This window comes from Necator americanus, chromosome II (genome assembly GCF_031761385.1).
Source record: "Necator americanus strain Aroian chromosome II, whole genome shotgun sequence".
NCBI lineage: Eukaryota > Metazoa > Nematoda > Chromadorea > Rhabditida > Ancylostomatidae > Necator > Necator americanus.
In genome coordinates, this window is record NC_087372.1 from 34,853,019 (window position 1) to 34,874,505 (window position 21,487).

Below are 21,487 nucleotides of genomic sequence, written 5' to 3' on the forward strand. Positions count from 1 at the left end.
TGAAACGACGGGTGAAAGAACGAAAAAATAAAATTATTTCGGAGAAAACGAGATCCGAGAAACGAGAAAAAAACAGCAGTCGTTGTCTTCTTTTTAAAACGCGAGTGAGAAAAAAATCAAGGTGGGTCCAGCTAGGATTTCTTTCTCGAGCGCTCCGCTGCTTCCACGACACATGTATTGACGAGGGAAATTTTTGAAGTGGGCGAAATCACGCGATAATGGAATTTCTGGAGCGATGGATCGTTGTAGGAGTAGGAATGAAGTAGCACACATACATATATAATTGCAGCATATTTATCCCGTAACGACGACGACGACAACGACGACGAGACGACGACGACAACGACGACGAGACGACGACGACAAGAATATGTGCTCGATTCAAGCAGAGCACAAACATGTGCCATAACCATGTGCTTAAAACTCACGTAACTCTGTGTTGTCTGGTAAGCAGAATGTTCTAGAAATAGAAAATATTTCAATAAATATTCTAACACACTGTTTACGTAGTTGCATCTCGGGCATTTCCAAAAAAAAAAGAAATAAACAGCAAATTTTCCGAGAATATTTTCTTTTTAAGGTAAAAATTTCATATATCTGTTCTGTTCAATCCTGTTTTTTTTTTGTTTTATGGCACACCTGCAGGTGTTTCCAATAAATAAATAAATAAATAAATAAATATATTTGCCGATTAGGAACTTACAAAATAATAAGATAAGCACCGAATTTTCTGAGAATGTTCATTGTTTAAGGTGAAAATTCTATATATTTACAGTTGACAATTTATAAAAATTTACAGTTAGTTACAATTTTTGAAATGATAAGACAAGCACTACTTCTTCTTGAGAATATTTACTGTTTAGGATGAAAATTTTTGAATACTCAGCAAAATTATTCAGTGCATGATACCTAAGCTGTTGTTATGTATGTACTGTTCACACGGTGCACGTTAAAATGTTCTTAATGACCTCGTTATCATAAATAAATGATAAATAAATATTTTAGCTAATTTTGAGAAGGAAAAAGCTCGAACTCTACAAACGTCTTTTCTTCCCACGAATAGGTTTCCGTAAGATATTTTTATGGCAGGATTGCGGGAGTGTGAAAGCAGTTGACGAAGGTAGCGAGACATCAAAATATAGGACTAAAACTAAATTCTAGGGGCTCATTTAAATTAGCGGCTCATTTGCATTCTCATTTTCGACTAGTATTTTAAAATTTTTAGTTTGTCACCACTCCCTAGCAAGGATTTGGGTGGATTGTGACGGTTTTTTTTGGAAACAAGTCGTCGTAGCTTTGCTATATGTAGGTCCCATCGCAAGGAGACATTTTTTTAATGTATCAAGAGAGATGGAAAGTAACCGGGAAATTTTAAAGCGCAGATCCAGAGATTTTTACCGACCAGAACTGATCGTATCGCAAAATTCGCTAGTAGAAACTCCTATTTGCAGCTCCCGTGCTATTAATATTGGGACCTTTGTATATTTTAAATTACAGTTAATTGATTTAGCGTAGCCAGAACCAAATGAATTAAATTTATAAAAAGCGCAAAATTTTAAACGATCGAATGATTGAAATTTATTGGTTTGATTTAAATGATTTAAAGAAGAAGAAGAGCTCTAGTGTAGCCTTTCTCTAAATAATTTATGAAGGTGGTGAACTTCTAACCTTAGAATGATTCTTCAATTTTTTAAAATTTTCTCATTTGAGAGGGAAACAGCTTAGAGACCGAATCCTTACCTTCTGTGGAAAGGACACAGTGTACATATGAGTAGAAGTCAACGAATGTCCAAGCCGTAATCGTTTAATAATAATTAGTAATAATTCTTAATTAATCTTTTTAATTTAACTTAATTCTTAATTTAATATTAATTCACATGATTGTTTTATCAACTATTTTATTTCCTAACCATATGGATTTGAACAGACACTTCTATGGTAACCATAAACAAAAGAAAATCTCTGGAGTGGAGAAAATCCAATAGCCGAAACAAATAGAGTACGGGGGCGAGAAGCTGCCGATTTCAGCAGAAAAAAATCATTCTGAGTTGCGTGTGGATATTCGTGGTTCTTACTGTATCGCTCTGCACGGCTCCAGGAACCTCAACTGTTTTGCTGTCTGCAAGAACAATTTTGATTCTGTATGGTCCGCTTCCTATGCTGTACCGTAGCTGATCATTTTTTTAGGAAAAAAAATAAGAGCAATTATGATTAATTTTATGATAGCGGTTAAAACCTCGTGGATGTAGCTAAATGAAAATTCCTCCACAGTTCTATGTTTAAAATATTAATAATAATAATATTTAATATAATTAATAATTTAATGTAATACATTTAATATAATTAATAATTTTTAATATTTTACTTTAATAAAATATTTAAAATAAAACTCAAAGATGACGAGCGTAGTAGTGCAAAAAGTAAACGTATATATGTTAAAATAAATTAATGTATTTTAAAAAATAATAAATAAACAACACATAGAACAATAATAAAACAACAGCAATAAAAATTGATATTAAAAAGTAATAATAAATAGTGAACTCATTAACTCAATAATAATAAATAGTGACAAATGGTAAAGATTTTCTTATAGGAAATAGAGGACAAAATTTTGTAGATTTTTTTTCAGAACAGATGGGGCAAATATTTATTTCTATTTTTTCATAGATGGAGCAAATATTTTTCAAATAAGGCAAATATCACATTTTGAACAACATAATCTACTAAGAACTTAATAATTTTATATTGGTATTATATGTTCCATTGTGACCAAAATGTAGCTCAATAATGTTTTTTTTTGATCACAGTCCCAATATAAGAATATTCAAAAATAAATAATATGATCAATAAATAGTTTATAGAAAAGTTCAAAGGTGAAGACGTGACCCATCGGTAGGTCACGCTCAGCAGTCAATTCCTCGATGTGATCATGAGATTTCCAGGGATTCATGTATGAGTTATATTTGTTCTCTATTTCACTTTGTTTTTATTTATATTAGTTTTTATTTATCTCATTTATATTACCTTTATTTATTCATATTTTTTATTTATTTTTTATGAATTCACATAAGTGAACCCATCTACAAAGGAAATCATCCCATTTGGTCCGGTAGGTGAGCCAAAAATGCATCTATGCGCTGAGCAATTTGTACAATATTTACATTTTAAAACTTAAAACCACGGATTTTCTGAATTTATAGGAACTTTAAGCTGAAACATCCACCTGAAAGTAATCTTCTGTAAAAAAAAATCCAAGAGCCAGATTCTATAGAAGGAATAAAGGGAATTGTTCAGAAAAACTTTTTTCTAGGGTTTAGGTGTCCTAAGAATGAGGAAAAAAGAGCAAATTCCTTATCGAACAAGTGCACAATATTTGATCTACAGTGATAATCCATGGTTCCCCGTCATTTTCGATCCACTTTCTCATCTCTACGGTGCCTCACTGCCTACCTAACCCCACTCCATAACCCCCTATCGATTTCAATCAATTTGGAACTTTTCTACTCTTACGGAAAAATCCTACCTGTAAATCGCTCTTTTCTTTTTTTCAGAGGTATGGATAATTTTTAACTGCTCACGAATGAATTGTTTAGTTTTTCTACATTATTTTGGTTACTTTAGTGTTATTTTTATCACATGTATGCTCCAGAAACGCACAGATCTTCTCCGTTGTGATTTTCCAGAAGAATTTTTCAGCATATCTACATTCATTCCTCATTCATTCGTACTCATTCCTTTTCGTTCTCTACACCACTTTATTTTTATTACTGAGTTATATTTGTTTTCTATTTTACTTAATCTTTATTTATATTACTTTCTATTTATATTGTTCCCATTTATATTACGTAATTTTGTTTATTCATATTTTTTACTTTATTTTTTATTTATTTTATTATTAGTCATCTAGTTATTATTAGTCAGTAGTTAGTTATTAATTAGTTCTTTATTACTTATTACTTTGTTCCAGGTCAAGTTCTCTTCAAATTTCAAGGCGGCTAATTCGAATTTTTATAGCTTTCGGAAAACTCGTACGTATTCAGGGAAAGTGTCAGATGACATACATCCGTGTTAGAATCAGGAGGCAGGTCAACTTTAGATTTTGCGTTGCATGGAACAGGGAAAGCTCTCACTTTGTTTTTTTTTTCCGAAGAAATCGATAAAATTTAGAATTCCTGCGTGGTCCACGTTGGGACCGCACACGTTGCCTCCATACTATGGCAAGACCACACATATGGATGGCCCTGGACCACCCATGAACTGTAGTGGATTTTATCGATTTTTCTGCCATGAAAAGGCAAAACGTTCGCCGGCTGTTTCAAAGTTTTTCTACGTCGGACGTAGGAGCTAAGATGAAAACTACTGTTCTTTTTCATTTCAAGAGGGAAAATTTTTTTTTGTATTCCCAAGTTTTGGTTGTTTTTGAATACAAACGAGATACAGGCACTAACTCTGCATTGAAATTCCGAACAATTATATAAGTATATTTTATTTTTATTTATATACTTATTCATAATCATTCATTAAATTCTTTTTCATCCTATTTATGATTACATTATTTCTAAACAGTAATCTGTGGCTGCAACACACGGATCTTGAGCCTATAACTCCAGTTTCCAGCAACAGTTGTTTTCTTTCAGTAAAATAACTTCACCAGTTCTTTACTCTCTGTTCCTTGTTTTCTTTGTTTGTTTGTATCCACCTTATTTGTTTACTACAGTTACTGAGCTGTGAACTCCCGCTGTGGTGTATAGCCATAAGTAAATAGTTGTACTCATTACTACACGTTTCCTCCGTTTTCACTCCTTCGACCTATGGCCTAGTCTTTTTTTTTTGAAAATTTTTTTTGAAGAAAAAATGAATAAGAGATTTCTCCCCTCATTTGACTCTAAAGATGATATTGTTATATTTGCATTGTTATCATTTATGTTACCTTTAATCGTTTCTGATTTTTTATTTATTTTTATTTGTTTAATTATTAGTCATCTAGTTGTTGTCAGGGTTTTATCTTAGCATTTAGCAAGGTAATCGCAGTAACCGTATCCTTACATCATGAATAAGGGCGAAATTTGCCCAAATTATTCCTTTCCGTTCTCTTCTTTTCCACAATTTTTTCTTCTATGAGTTATATTTATTTTCTATTTTACTTTATTTTTATTTGTATGAATTTTCATTCATTTTGTTATCATTTATATCACTTTTATTCGTTTATTCATATGTTTTTTTATTTATTTTCTATTTCCTTAATTATTAGTTATCTAGTTATTATTAGTCAGTAGTTATTAATTAATTAGTTGATTATAATATTTATTTTATATTTATTTTTGTATTTATTAAATATTACTATACTATTATTTATTATCATCATATTTATTATATTTATTTAGTTTTATATTTTTTATATTTATTATTATTAGTTACTTATCTTACCTACCAGTTATCTAATTATTAGTAGTTATTACTTACCTAGTTATTTTTCTTTTGTATTCCCGGTTAGATTCCTTAAAAACCTTAAAACGAAATCTTATGCTCCCATTTTGTCCATTTTTTCTTCTTTAAGGGTCTTGTGAACTGACTTCACTTTTCACCGGGCACGTAATAAATTTTGAATTTTTATGGTATTTTTCGCGCACACTTTCGACCTCCCTCCAGATAGGATGAAAATCTGGCTCCCCTTCTTCACTTCCTGGTGATGGTGATGTTTACGATGGTAATTTATTTGCGATTTTCCATTGCAGTTCTTTCGGCAAGGACAACGTTTCATCGAAGACGTAAGTGCATTAGTTCGGTTTTTTTTTCTCGTGGAGTGGAAAAAGTACGGGGGAAAATTATTCCAAGTCCCTAAATATTCGATATTTTCCACAAAATGTCAGATTATTTTAGGGTGGGTCTCCCAGCCCGTATCAGGATGATCGAAACGTGGGTGATTTACCGCATAGCCGCTCCACGAACGTAGATGTCACCTTGATGCCGTCGGTTATCAAATGCTGGATCGCGTTGCGGTGATGGATGAGCACGCGCCACCCACCTGACCATCCCACTTCCATCCAACCCTAATTACAAGGTTTCTGTAGGCCGCACAGGTAAACCTGACCTAATCTAAGCTTCGATGCGATTTCCCTCATAATGTATGACTATTTGTTTATCTATTTGTTTGTTTATTTATTTACTTTTCCGCCTGATAAGCTCCTGACTACTACTAGTCGCTGTCACCTAAATATTTTATTTCGAGTGTTCAAGCAAGAGAGATTTTTTTTTAGTATTCTTTCTTTATTTTCTTTTTCTTTGTTTTTTTTTCACCAACGATTTTTTTCTTCTGTTAGTCACCAAGATAAACTAATTCCTGAGACCATTAACTGAATTTCTCGAGCACAACCAAGGCTGTGAATTTTCGAATATTCGAATGAAAACGAGTAATTTGAGATTTAGAATCATTCGTTGTAAGATCGGTTTTTTCTTCCTCTATTAGTAATTAGGTGAAACTAATTTCTAAGATTAATACGCAAATTTCTCTGGCCCAAGCAAAGGTCTGAATATTCGAATATCCATTGTTTGAAAATTCAGAATTATTCGCACAAATACTTGTAGATGCGCAAGACTCATTTCATACATTTAATAACGGGGAAAAAATTTCTTGCGCTATACGAAACACTACTGAAAACTGCTTTAAAACAGCAAATATTTGTTCCAAACAATTTATTACTTTGTGAATAATTTTATTCTTTTAATTTACTTCTTTTAATCAATTTATCGGTACTAACGTCCCCCCCCCCCCTATCTGACAACACTTTTTCAATACTATCATCCTTGATCTAGAAACACAGAGATTTTTTCTAAGGATCTACGGAATTTCTTTACTCTTCTCATTTAAAATTGAAAATGAAAACCTTTCAATCTCCACTGTACAGTGAGAAATTCAGAAGTAGTAGATCGTCGTTGTGGATATCATCTTACATGTCTCATCTTATCTCACTGTTACTTTCTATTTCTCCTGCTTTCACTTTTTTCTTCTCTCACTTTTTTCTTCTCTTTTTTTAATTTCTATTCTACTTTCGAACTTATTCTATGAAACCATGGTCGATTTTATTCTTGTACCCTTCTTTTTACCATGCTCGTAGATCATGACTCAAGTTTGATGTAGATAACTTTGTAGGTTGAATAAAAAAAATTAAAAAATGAGAAAAGTAGGGAAGAAGCTTATAGGACAACCTACTATTTTCACACTAATTCGGTTCGGAAGGTCCATCGAAAAAAATGTGGTTTAGATGTAAATTTATTGTGCTGGCCTAGAAAAATTAATGCATAGAAGGCTAGAAAAATAGTTACTTGAAATTCGATGACTATGATGTCTTTTTCGTCATAATTTCATGCGCCTCTAATCCATGTTGTGCTGCCAAATCTGTCCACAAATGTCCACAACCCCATCCACTGCAGGAAGAGAGCCCATAACTGTCCACGCAATAAAACACAGCCACAAACTTGTCCATTTCTTTTCCTTCTTTTTTGAACATATGAAAAAAAATTGTTCTAAAAATAATTTTAATTTAGTCGAAAAGATCGAGTTTCCATGAACGTCGGGATAGTGAGATGTCGTATTGACTTCTAGTAAGTTGTACATAAGGTGCTTAAATAATTTTATGATTTTGAGGCATCTAAAGTAAAAACTTTTAAAGTATTTTTAAAGTATACCTGTCCGAAAATCACTGAAAAGAGTGTGAAGACATGGGTTGAAATTTACAGTTTTTCCAATTTCGTTTACAGTAAAAATAAGCGTATGAGCGTTTTTTTTACAGAGATACAAAAAATCATAAATATACTAGCAGCAAAGCTTAAGTGAGGTCTTTTTTTTTGTCGGCAAAAACTATGGAGCAAAAAATGATAAATGTCCTAATAAGTTTTTCAAAATTGATAACTTTTTTCTTTCAAAAAATTTTCTTTTTAGAAATATTCTTCAAATCAGAAACTATTAAGATATTTTCATTGTAAATTTTTCCATTCAATAGTTGGCCCCGGTGCCTGTTTGGTTCACCACAAATTCTTTGTGTGTGTACATGTGTGTGTATGTGTATGTGTGTATGTTTGTATGTGTGTATGTGTGTGTGTATTTGATACAGCACTAAATCAGCGCATCCGCTTCTTTTCTAGCGTGTCAAAGAAACAAAATTGTCAACGATCATAGATGAGTTCGTTCGTCTCGACAGCTGCCAAGGACAATGTCCTCGGAGACTCATTGGAGAATAGTTTTTTTCCCCCTCTTTTTCAAACATCTTCACAAGAATTGCAGTGTTCAGTGAACTGCTTCTATCAAAGAACTTCCGACAACGACGTTTTCTCGAAATTTCGAGGGTGGGAAAAAAAAGCTCGTCGAATTTCTCCTCCCGGAGGTTTTCGAAGTGTTTAAATGTTCAAGGCGCATCGTTGCATATTTCTGTTCCGAGTGGAAGTGTTTGGATTTTTCCCAGAAACTTCTTTCTTTCAAAAAGAACAAGGAAAACTTTAGATCATACTGCCTTTTTATTCCAATAAAATAGTATTAAAATAGAAAATTGTTATTTTTTTTAAGACCAGAAATCTTATTAAGTCATTTTATTTCGTTAGAAATTTAATTATTGGAATTATAATTGTAACTAACTTTACTGTATTTTTTGTAAACTCTTTCTCGAAAAGAATCTACCACCAAACGATTAGCCGAAGATACTTATCAGATGCAAGAAAAAAGTTTAACTCTTAGAATTTAATTAAAAATAATCGTATTTTTTTATCCTTTCATTCTATTCTTTCATTTCAGGTAATTTCATTACTTTTTTCTTATTTTTTCTTATTTCTTATCTATTTCTCTTCTGTTATTTTTTCGTTTCTCATAATTTCATCACTTTTCCTTTTCTTTTGTCTTTTCTTTACTCTGATCCATTTACGGAGACCTGTGGTTAACTGAAACTGAATAATTAAAAGTAGCTTGTATGCAGCAAAAAAATCACCAAGGCAACGGATTCAAATTCCTCCGGACACATTCCAGAACGTCTTAATTCAACGATACACGTCCATCATAGGCCACTAATCCTAGTTTTAGCCTAATTTTATGGCAGTCGACATGCTGATGCCGCATGCATCCGCAAATCATTATGAACGATCCCTTTTGCGTTGACCTCATACGTATGTACGTATGTACGTATCCGGTTCGTCCAGATCGCACATTCTTCTCTGATTATCATTGGGATTTCTCTTGTCTGGAAACGAGTGGACGAGTTCACATGGATCAGGCCGCGAGCCCACAGCCACCGCCGATTCCATTTCCCAGTTCCCGGAACTTCGCTGCAGGTCTCTCTGATGATTTTCACTTTCTCGCCACCTCTTGCTATATTATATGCGTTTCCTTGCTAATTCCTCCAGAAATACTGGTTATCAGCCAGTTCCAATTTCCCGATTATATCAACTTTTTTGAGGAGGAAATTGTGAAAAAAGTTAAAAATCCCTAAAATACTTTGCAGGAAGTTTTAAATAATGCTTGCTTTAAAATGCTTTGCATCAGGAGTTTCCTAAATTTAAGCCAGCGATATGGGACCTCTTCTTTTTTTCTGAAGCAAAACTGCTGCTTCGTCTCATTGTTCCAATTATGTACATATTTTTTTAAAGAAAATAAATAATTGAACTTTTTTGCTACGATATAAATTATATGAATACCAGCACTTTCGTACCCATTCAATTTCCTCTTCGAACTTTCTGCGTGGAAACAACAAAACAAAAAAAAAACAACAAAAACTAAAACAGACAACAAAACAATCTCTCCTTTTTGCTTTTTGCTCAATTCTGAATTCGAAACATTCAGGATTTTATGATTTGGGAGATTAGTTACGATATATTTGACCATGTATTACTGTATACAATAATCAGAGAGGGAAATGTCACGACATGTTGGAAATGTAGGATTCTAAGTGATCCTTACAGTTCCCGCCACAAATATTCCCCGCCATTAATTTTTGGGGAGAAAATCTCAGTATTCTCAGCAAAATAAAGATGTAAATAAATAAGTAATTCTGCCAAAGGCTCTCGTTGTTTTCTTTGATTTATTTCCTCTAATTTTTTTCGGATTTTCAAATCCCTTCCCCTCGTTGGTTCAATGTTCCAACTACATGTACATATATCCAGTACCTAATTGCTGGACAGCTTTCAGTCATTCTATTCTCGTTCGATGTTTATTCAGATGCGGATGACGTTGGAAGCGTTTTGAAGCGATTGATGTATTGATTTCTACATCTGTTCATATATGACACGGATACGTGGATATGCGAGTCATTCATGCTGCATTTATATCCACTCAGTTCAAATTTTTATCCAATTTTAAATTCAATGATAAAAATTTAATTTTAAAGGCGTCACTCCACGAATCTGAGGTGGTGCGGATTTCAGGTGGAGGATTTGTTTACGGGATACCAGATTGTGGAGAGGGGGGTGATTCCGTCTGATTTCTTCCTAATTGCCGTAAAAAACCGCCCGGAAGATACCGCTTCGAGCGTTCCGTCGCGCTACTTTCCACAGCGAGTTCGATTGGAGCACGCCAGCCTTGTGCGCGACCCGCATTTTCCGGGCCGTTTTTTACGGCAATTAGGAAGAAGTGGACGGAATCACCCCCCTCTCAATAGCCTACTATCCCGTATAAGAATACTGCACCTGAAATCCGTACCACTTCAGATTCGTGGGGTGATGCCTTTAAATTTTCTAATACTTCTAGTAATTTTCTGAAGTCTCTGGACTTTTGATCTAATTTGCCCTCTTTTTGGCATATAACGGGAATTTTTTTATAAGAGAACATAGACAGAGAAAAAAAGAAAAATTAAAGGAATTCCTTAAGTCCCTTATGAATCGAATAAAATCAAAGATAAACAAGATAGAATCCCTCAAAAATTCCTGCAGAAAGAGTTTTTTCACTTTAATTTGCTTCAGTTTAGAATTAGTTTGCACATTAAAGATTTTTTTATATTTTTTTCGGCAATTCTTTCAGAAGGGTTTTTTTTTAATTTGCACTAATGATTGATCCTTATTCTATGCTAATGCTCGTTAGCTGTTCATGGATAGCTGAAAATTGGCGACCCCCTCCCCTCCCTTCCCTTCCCCTCCCATCCCCCGTTTGAACTGCAACCACCCGTTCACGGAGAAGGGCTTCCATGACCAGACTCGTCCGTTTTCCGGGGTTAAATTGGTCATCCAAACCCTTGTTCTATCTTTAGCGTTGTGGACTTGGGGAAAAAAATTCGCGTAAGGATTTTTAACCTTCCTTGTGGCAGGAGGATAGCCCATCAATCCACCAAACAAGGGGTAAGGGTCAACTTTGCCGGTTGAAACTTAGGCGAAATTCTAGTGAGCTCAGTTCTATCTTCTTTTTTTTGTTTTATGGTGCACCTAAGTGTGTCTATAAATAAACAAATCAATAAATATCTCTCAAAAAATGCGAAAAAAATAAAAAATAAAAAATAATGCGAAGAAAAGATTATTGAAGGCTAAAATTACTTTATACGATTTCCTTGTTTCAATCGCTATCTATTCCTAGCATTTTAATTCTTCTTTTTTGCTATTTTCATTATTTTTTTATTATTTTTCAATATTTTTAATGATTGAGGGAGGAATTCTAGAGCACAATTTCCGTCCGCTATATTAGATTAACGCAAAGGATTTGAGTTGTTCTGCGGAACTGTAGGGGAAGCTCGATCTGCCTGAAGTCCCACGTGGTCGGTTCTGTTCAGGACCGGCCGTGACACAAATCGCTTCAGGCAATCGCTTGATCGTCTTATGCTCGGGAACCTCTCGTAGACCTCCTGTCCGTGATGAAGTTCGAGTATTTCTATCGCTCCATGCCTTAAGAAATTAAAATAACAAAAATAATAAAAAAGTAAAAAAAAAAGTAAATAAATAATAATAAAATAGAATCCGAATAAATTTCGAATATTTCTATCGTTTCATGTTGCTTGAAGTGAAAAAAAAAGATGATGGAGATAATAATTTTCGAACCACTTTTTCTAATAAAACCATAGGAAACTCCTTGACTCCTTGGAACTTCGAAAACAACTTCGAAACAACTTCCATATGACTTTCTTCTTCTTCTAGTAAATTTTATTATAATAAACATTTCAAGTTCTATTGTTCGAACATAAAAGTGTCGCTCTCTATTCCCCTTCAAAACATTGACACATTGTGTGAATGTTGCTTTTTTTCTATTGCTGCTATTGATTCATCAGCATCATGAATCAGTTAAAAGAGGCGGACGGAAACATGGATTCATCCAAATTTCGCTTCCATTGCTCTGACAACGGCGGCGGCGTTCCCTCTCGAATTGCTCCAGGAATCGTTCACGTCTCGTTTAGCTTCATAATTTTAGGATTTTATCGTTCAAAACTCATTCATTGTGCTGCAGTCCGTAATTACGTACTGTCCTCTGGGTTCTTTTTTTTTTGTTCATACGTCAAAAATCATAATCAATGATATCCCTAGCCTTTTGGAACGAATTCCGCCTGATTTTTTTGAAAATTTTCAACAGTAAATTTTTAATAGTAACTTTTTAAATTTTTTTTTATATTAGACGTAGAGAGGGAAAGGATATTCTAGAATCGTTGAGACTACATGTTTGGGGAGAATATTGATTGATTGATTGATTGGGTTGAATTGATCTCTCTCGGAAAGTGCGTGAGCAAAGTTGTTATTTTAGAGTTATTCGGGAAGAACTAGTAGTTTTTGCTTTCTTTAAATTTTCAGTTGAGTTGAGTTTTTGACGTTTGCACAACTTTTTCATTTTTTTTTTGGTTTCATTTTTCTGGCTCGCATTTGTTGCTCGTAAACGAATAACAGGACACGCGTGGCGTAGAGGTCCGTTGTACGACCACACGATCGAGCGTTCGAAACCGCCCTAGTGCAAACCAAGTCGGTTCATCCCTCCGGGGTCGATAACTTGGTACCGGACTTGTCTGGGAGGATAAAAACACCGGAATGATACATCGCCTGGCCCCCGCGTGTCATTGTGTAGGCCAACACGCATTCCAGAAACCTCAGCGATTACGAAATCCAGTGAAAAAAACGCGTTGGCGCATCCCAAGTGCATTGATTTGGCAGTGACTTTATCCTTTATCCTTTAAACGAATAATTTCTTCATCTCGGACATCTTTTGGTGTATTTGGTTGAGCGAGCGAATGAGTAATGAATGAACGGATGATTAATGAACGATTGAATGAATGAATGAATGAATGAATGAATGAATGAATGAATGAAAATATATGTGAATAAATGAATGAATAATGCAAGATAAATGCAGTGTGTTACAAAATACAAATGAATTAGTAAATGAAATTCGAAAAAGCGATCAAATACCGATTGATCTGTTCATTTTTTGGATTGTCGGAGATCAAATGAACACCTTAATCGCTGAATCGCGTTAGAATTAGTTTTTAGCTTCATTAAATAAAGCCAAAAATCCTTCTGCTGCATTAGACTTTTTCTTCGTGGTTCCCACAACGTTACCATTACTAACTAAGCTCTGTTAGGTTCCAATTATTTATTATTTCCAATTTTTTTCCAGTTTTTTTTTCTAGTTTCTAATTTTTTTTTTTGCATTTTGGCGCATATTTGGCGTCACTTCGCTTTTTTCTCAACGATATTGCAGTTTTGGATAGATCTCAGAGAGATTAATCTAATGCTATATAAATTGTTCTTAAATTTCTATTTTATGTCAATAAATAAATATAATTTATAATCACAGATATAGGTATAATATAACTTATAATCACAGATGAACACTGAAAAACCGACGGTGCCGCACCGTCGGTTCCTTATTATTTTTATTGTTATATTACTTTATTTTACTTACTACTTACTTTATACTTTATTTTACTCACTACTTACTTTACTTTATTGCCGCAGACCAATTCTTTATTCTTTTCGTATTCTCATGCTTGTTTCTTACTTTCTTACTGACTCCTAGAAGCGACTTCTGGATGATACTCATAGAAAGAATGGAGCGATTTCATCGACAATTCCATTTTCCTTCAATTTTTTCACGAAGGCAAAATCGAACACTTGAACTTTTTTCCTCAGTGTTCCGACTCAGGCAAAATGTGTTTTTTTTTCGTCTTCCGGTGATCGCAGAAAAAAAAGTACGAGGAACTTCTCCATCAATTTCACTCCACTACTTGACGGAAAAAAAAATCGAACAATCGGGCTTTCAATGTTCTGACTCAGGCAGAGTGTGTTTCTTTTTTTCCGACACGACATTGTTGCTGTATGTGAATAAATAAATAAATTATTCTTATGGATACCACTTTGCACATTAAAAGGCTCGTTTAAATACATATTTATAGAATACACCCACGACCGAATACAATCCATATTTTTATTGATCGAATAAATTAGTCGAACGCGTTGAAAAAGCGAGAATTTGAAACTTACCGCCCAAAATTCCAAGCTTTTGAAATTTAGCCGTTTAAATGAGTTACATACATCAATTTTTCTTAGTTCTTTTTTTCCTAAAAATACCTAGCATTAAGTATTACCCTAATCATTTTTTGACTTTTTTATTAGCATTTATTTCATTATTTTAATATTATTTATAATTTTTTTATTGTTATTATTTTAACATTCACTTTCAACATTTTTTCTGTTCACTTTTTTCCAAATTTTTTTCTAAATAGCTTTTTTTCTGGTAACCTTTCATTGGCTACAAAAGAAAATTTTTAGAAATCTGGAAAACTTGGCATTTAATTCAGTCAACTTTTGGAAGAATTAGAAGTACTTGTCCCATATATTCCTGATACAGTTGTTTCTCGTAAAACATCTTAAGGACACTATTTTCCTACCTGAGTCCTCATTTTCCATACAGAAATGTGCTAAAATTTGTAAAAATCCCTCTAAAGATGAGAAAAAGAGGATAGAAAATTCTTCACGCAACCCGAATAACATAATGGCGAGGCCCTTCTACTCGTGGATCATGCGTCCGGATTTCAAACGATAATTACTTCTTAGGTTCTTTCGAATATGTAATTATTGTTTCTTAAATTAAAGTTCTTATTGTGAGAAGTTTTAATTTTGTTTAATTACTTGACTACGATTTAAAACTTCTTTTTTTTTAACTTTTTTTATACGCGTCTATTCTCTTTCACATTTTCAACACTCACCAATACTTTTGCGTAATTTTTTTATTGCTCTTTAGCATTCTATTCTTTTTTGAACTATCCATAGTACACAATTATCGGCGAGCATCAGAGAAATGAGATTGTTGTTGGGATGACGAAGGTCATTGCGCGAACCGCACCTCTAAATGATTATCAACTCACTAATCACCGTACTGGTTCTCATATGTTAATTTTTATGTTAATTTTGTCTTATTCTTTGATTTTTGATTTTTTTAAAATTTATTTTATAAGATAAGGGAAGGGGGAGGGGGAGGGGAAGAATTTCGATCTTTCGAATCTTTATTTTTAATTTTTGATTTTATAGTAATTTTTTAAGTCTTTTATTTTTTTACGCTACACTGAAACGAAAAAAGAGAATTCCCAACCCTACCATATTTTTGTTGGGATTTCGTTGGATCATCTGGTAAATTCGCTTAGCAATTACTGTAGCTGTTTAGTGTGTGCTGACGTAATTCAGGATTTTCCCTCACTTTTTTTCTTTGTGACTTTTCGCTTACGTGATTCATACGTTTTTTGAATATTTCGTACTTATCCTTGAATTACTACGTTTGTGTTCATTTTAAGTATCTGCTCTGATTTCATGGGCAATAATAATAATAATAATAATAATAATAATAATAATAATAATAATAATAATAATAATAATAATAATAATAATAATAATAATAATAATAATAATAATAATAATAATAATAATAATAATAATGGTATAATAAATATCTAAAGTCTGCTCTGATTTTATGGATAATAATAATAAATATAATACAATATTGAAAATAAAATAATGTAAGATATTTCATTGTTCTTTACTAAGGATTACCGTAAGAAATCATCTCCTTTTTCCTTCACTCTCTCCCTCTTTTGCCTTTGCCGCCACAAAAGTTCTTCCCACAATCAACCAGGTCAAAATTTCCATGAATATGAAACATGTATTTAATCAGGGTAGGTTGAAACGTTATTAGTTTGTGTAGCTTTTTTCTGGATGCATTCACGCATAAATGCACACATTGTTCCTACGTATACATAGTACAAAGGAGGACATCTTACTATTATATATGGATGAATTCGCGTAATTCGAATATTTGGATCCCATAACTAACAACAGCTGGAAGGAATTCTTCCCGGGACCAGAATGTCGACATTTCTACCTAGAGACCTCGAGATTCTCAGGAGAAATAAGCCCACTTTTTTTGAAACGTTGATTAACCGCTGTCACCCAGCGATTTTCAGACAATCCTCGAAAAAAAAACTCCGCAGAAGCGCGCATTTTTGACACGATTCGGCCGAAATTTGTCATTTTTTCATGCATTTTTTGTAGGTCAAACGTGATTTTGTTGTCATTTTCAAATATTTATAATGTGACATTTGTGATCTATGACATTATTTCCGGAATAAACAGCTAAAAAGTGAATACCGTAAATAGTAATAAATACCGTGGACGTAATTATAAAATAAATAATAGAATTAATAGTAAGTACCAGTAAATAATTTATTTTTTATCATTTTTTTGAACAATTACTATTATTTGGGCAGGCCTGGATAGGTATCAAATAATTACGTCGTTCGATGTTTTTTTTCTCGATTGCGGGTTATACGCGCACGGAAAAAGATCCAGGTCATGACCTTCAAACAATTGACTCTCATTATCTGGACAAAAAAAAACTCACCAGAAATTCAATAAATTACCGGAAATGGTCATTATAACGTGGTCCTTGTCCAATTTTACAACAAAGACGGGTAGAAGGAATTCTTTTCGGGACCACAGCGTCGAAATTCCTATAAGAGCTCGAATTTTTCATGAAGTTTCGAGAAAAGAGCCCTATAAGGTCATCGGGATTAATTTCCCGAATATTTCGGAACCTAATGCGGTACGTGTTGTGTGTATTCGCGGCCGAAGTATGCCTATACATCGTATCCGTAAATCGTTTTTTTTTCAGTGTTCTTACTTTTTTAGTACTAGTAAATTTAAAAAAAAAGAAGAAACAGAAATTTCGGAAAACACGTGCAAAAAAGGCGTACGGATTTTTTTCCAGGGGCTGAAAGGCTACACGTTAAGTTGTACTATCGAATATCAATATTATTATTAATCATATATAAATATGTTATTAGAAGAACTACTAAAACTTTACATTTAGTGAACTTTCTTTTTTTGTTTCACCTTTTTTTTTGTTTTCAACTAAGACGGGTGGAAGGAATTCTTTTCGAAACCACAACGTCGAAATTCCCTTGAGAGCTCGAACGTTTCTGGGGAAAAGAGCGCTTTAGGGTCCTCGGGATTAAATTTCCCGAATATTTCCGAACCTAATACGGTATGTGTTGTGTGTATTCGCGACCGAAGTATGCTTATTCATCTCTTCACACCCTATCCGTAAATTGTGGGCGCTTCTCAAGTGCCATTACCGTTGTTTGATCGTCGGACTACGTGGCCGACCAGCTGCCTGCAGCTCCAGCTCCAGCTCGCCTTCCTGCCTTCTTAGGGCAAACACGAGGCAAACACGCTGCTCGCCGTTTTCCAACCTGTTCACCTGATTTCCTGGACGACATTAACGTATGCTCCAGCTCTCTCTCTCTTTCTCTTTATTTCTCTCTCTTTTTCTCTATTTCTCTCTCTCTCTCCGTACGTACATATTCGCCTCGGGAACTCATTGGTTTTTCTTGAGAATTTGCCAAGGTTAGCAAGAAAAATTGAATTGCTGGACCGGCGGCCGAATGCCAACATCGATCCTGGTGTAAAGCTATAGTAGCTTCCAACTTTTTTCAGCGTTCTTACTTTTTCACTACTGGTTAATTCAAAAACATATGCGAAAAATTCCGCAGAATACCTGCCAGAAAGGGGTATGGATTTTTTCTTTGAGGAGCAAACGGGCAATATTTCACTAAATTATACCATCTGAAATTGATGTTATTATGGATTATATCTAAATATATTGCCAGAAAAACTACCAAACCTTACGTTTGCAAACATTTTTTTTTGTTGTTTATTTCATCTTTTTTCGATTTTTTATAATAGCTCGTATGTATCTTTTAGTCGCAACAACGAACTTGAAGTAAGAAAACCCATAAGAGGCTGTCCGACCATGTCTAAATTCATGTCACATTCATTTATTCACCTGTGCGGTTGAAGCGCAGCGCGAAAGCATAGACTAGAATAAACTTACTACACATTCCCTTGGAGTTTTGCGAAGAAAAAAAGAAAAGAAAAATTACTAATATCTATAAAATATAAACATGTGCCATAAATATTAGCAAAAGAAGAAGCCAAAAAACAAACAAAGAAAAAAAAGCTTAAGTTTTGCAACTTTATTTTTTTCCCACATTTTTCCTTGCCCAACAATCCCTTGGGGGATATTTTTTCGTATTTTTTAACCACCATAGCTCGTCCTTTAAAAAAAATTGGCCAGATCATCCATATTCCCCTCTTTTGCACAAGCTTTGAGCCGGTCATAACTAACTTCCTGTAATTAGTTGTGAAAAAAGTAAGAAGACAACTGAATCATATTTTCTTTTCATGTGGACAGCCAAACTCAAAATTTCAAGCAAAAATTCCTGTAAATTGCGTTCAGGGAACCACCAAGAATGATCGGAGCAAGTTTGTACACACCTGGGTGAGAAACCGGAGCGTTTCAGGCCCGCCCCCACTTCGGGAACACCTACAATCCGGGTGTTTTCAGCAATTGCAGCTGTTCTGGCCCCAATTTTTCTCCCATATGTATTTCTTCTTTCTTATTTCTTAATTTCTAATAATAGTAATAACTTTTTAGTGTTTTTCAAAACATTTTTCCGGAAATTTTTTCCGGAAATGATTTCTCAACAATGGATTTTAAACTGTTTAAAATGTTGCTATTTTTATTATTTTTATAATTTTTGCTGTTTTTATTATTACTCTTCACCTTTCTTTATTATTATTTATCTATTTCTTTATTCCTATTCACGACTTTTCGTTCAGTAACATTTTTCACAACACACCACTCAACGTTCACTATTATTTACTTATTTACGCTATTTTTAATTCCCTACATTATTTTTCCAAAAAATTTTAGGAGATCAAAAAAATTATTATTTTGTGCTCAAAAAATGAATTATTTGATCTCTCTCTGCATCAGTTAATTTTGTACTCAAACTTTTCTTTTTCTTTTTTTCCTTACGTATTCTAATCACTTTTTGTTCGTTTCCAAATAGAAATAAATTATTGTTCAGTGAATTTTGAGTGAAATTCTTGAAAATTAAACTTGAAAAAACTTTAAAATTGTTTTTAATTGTATGTATTACCTAAAAGATTAAATACAAATACACATATGTAAGTGTGAGTGACCATAAATAAACAACTATGAATAAACAAATAAATACACATAGAATAAAGGCTTTAGCATTAATCCGAAGAAAAAAAACCACGGATCTCTCATGTTCTTTCGGTGTGCTTTGACAAAACGATTCGGTCGGGCAATTACCGTCATTTCGCCCGCAATTATCCATTCATGTTCTTCCGTAAAGAAGTCGACATGCAGCTTAATGTGAAGTGAAATGACTCGAGGACACCTCAGTGCTCCCAGCACTCACCGCTGTTCCCGATGCTTCCAGAAAAATCGCAGTCGTTGATGTGAATCATTCGAGCACACCACAACTGCTTGGCTGCTCACGGGGAATTTCATTATTTTTCTTTTCTGGCTAATGCCCAGACTGATATTGGAAAATGCTCATTAGTCTACCTGAAATCTCGGGAATTTTCTCGAATACAATCCACGACGCCATCCTGAAATCGAGGAAAAATTGCTTGAAATTTGATCTGGAAAAGTCTAAGATCTGCTGGGAATGTTCAGAAATTCTTTGTTGTAGGAAGTGGAGTCGGCCTAGCTACAGTCACAAGACTGAAAGAACAGAAAATCCATAAATTTTCACGGAGCTATTCCCTTAAACTCAATTTTTTTCTTTCTTCCTCAGAATTGCTTACATTAGACTTCATTCTCTTCAGAATTCATTCAAATACGCGGTTAGTACAAACAGTACGACCATACTTTTTGAAAGATTTTCCTGGATTTTCAAAAAATTTCTGAAAAACAACTCTTTTACACTCCTTCATAGATAATTTCTGGATTTTTGAGAAAATTCTCGGAAAAAATCTCATAATCTTCTCCGAAAATGACATCTCCAACCGCTATAGAATATAGTTTAAGACCAACAACACGTCTGTTTACATCCCACCAAAAATTGACCATAACACACCTGTTTGTTGTTGTTTATCGGTCCACAACAAATCAAACTGAGATCAGATGCATCATGTTGGTCAGAGTAGGTGGTGGTCCAAGCCTAGCTCCTCCCGGCTCACCACCACCTCCTCCTCCTTCTGCTCCTTGGCGAATTTCTACGATGTGGATTTGAACCCACGTGACGACCCACATTACGGTAGCGGTAATCGAAACCATATCGGGAATCAAATTCCTCCTCGTTCCCGTTGTTAGTTATTCGTTTCTCATTTAGTCGTCGGTAATCGTCGTGTCTTACGTATACATTCACAATCCGTCTTTTTATGTTGTGTCGGCATCAAACGATTATTTGTCGTCATAACCTCACGAACACGGTCATTGGGGCGACGCTGAGCTTCTAACGTTCGATGATGATTTTCTGGGGTTTTTTTTTCCACTTCTCTCCTTCTTTCGAATCCGTATTCAATGTTTGTGGAAATTATTCGGAGAGCATTTACCTACCGCTTCCGGATCTTACTATGTAACTCTGTCCAGCGTCCCTCATTTTCCCGGACTCCATCTTTTTCTTTTAGATCCCTTAATTGTCTTCGCCTAAAACTCCTTGGTTTTTCATTCAGCTCGCTCTGAATTCTAGGTTATCATGAGTTAAAATTTTTAGAAAAAATCTAGATTTGAAGAAAAAAACTGAGTTTTTTTATATTCCCTCAATTGTCTTTTTATGAAGCTCCTCAGGTCTTCAGCTTAGGTCTTTAGATCTTTAGGTTAGCTTCTTTAGGTTATTTTTAAGTTCTCTGGTATCCTGAAAGAGAAATTTTGAAGACAGAAGGTTCGCTCAGCAAGGAAAACTCTTCTCTATACTCACATTTTCACCAGCAATACATGAAATCACGGACACTTAACATTTTCTGGACAAAAATTAATTAATTAAATTCAATTTAGCACTAGCACGAGCCAGAACGCGAACTTGTCCAAGAAATGAAGGAGAAATGGCTCGAAACGGTCCCAAAACATCCTTAGCAGAAAAAAAAGAAGAAAATATCCTTGCATTTCTGGATTCTAGATTCTTTGTTGAGTCGCTGAGTCCATAGTCCAAGACCTTCAGCTATTCCTCAAACG

At 34.1% G+C, this 21,487-nt stretch overlaps 2 protein-coding genes across 3 annotated transcripts; one reads left to right on the forward strand and one right to left on the reverse strand.

Moving 5' to 3' along the window:
* Positions 1-4,055: 4,055 nt before the first annotated feature.
* On the forward strand, positions 4,056-5,956 carry RB195_020431 (uncharacterized protein; the record flags this gene model as incomplete). 2 transcript variants are annotated; one of them, XM_064188719.1, is made up of 4 exons in its annotated part: positions 4,056-4,088; positions 4,171-4,265; positions 5,739-5,771; positions 5,884-5,956. In XM_064188719.1, the coding sequence occupies 4 exons, from the start codon at positions 4,056-4,058 to the stop codon at positions 5,954-5,956; spliced, it is 234 nt and encodes a 77-aa protein (XP_064044599.1). The 2 variants fall into 2 exon arrangements, with proteins under 2 accessions (XP_064044599.1, XP_064044600.1); XM_064188718.1 differs by lacking the exons at positions 5,739-5,771; positions 5,884-5,956 and having other exon boundaries at positions 4,056-4,084; positions 4,171-4,351.
* Positions 5,957-15,698: 9,742 nt separating this feature from the next.
* RB195_020432 (uncharacterized protein) lies at positions 15,699-20,590 on the reverse strand (the record flags this gene model as incomplete). Its single annotated transcript, XM_064188720.1, has 2 exons — positions 15,699-15,890; positions 20,429-20,590. 2 exons carry the CDS (start codon positions 20,588-20,590, stop codon positions 15,699-15,701), a joined length of 354 nt encoding a protein of 117 aa, XP_064044601.1.
* Between the last annotated feature and the right edge of the window lie 897 nt (positions 20,591-21,487).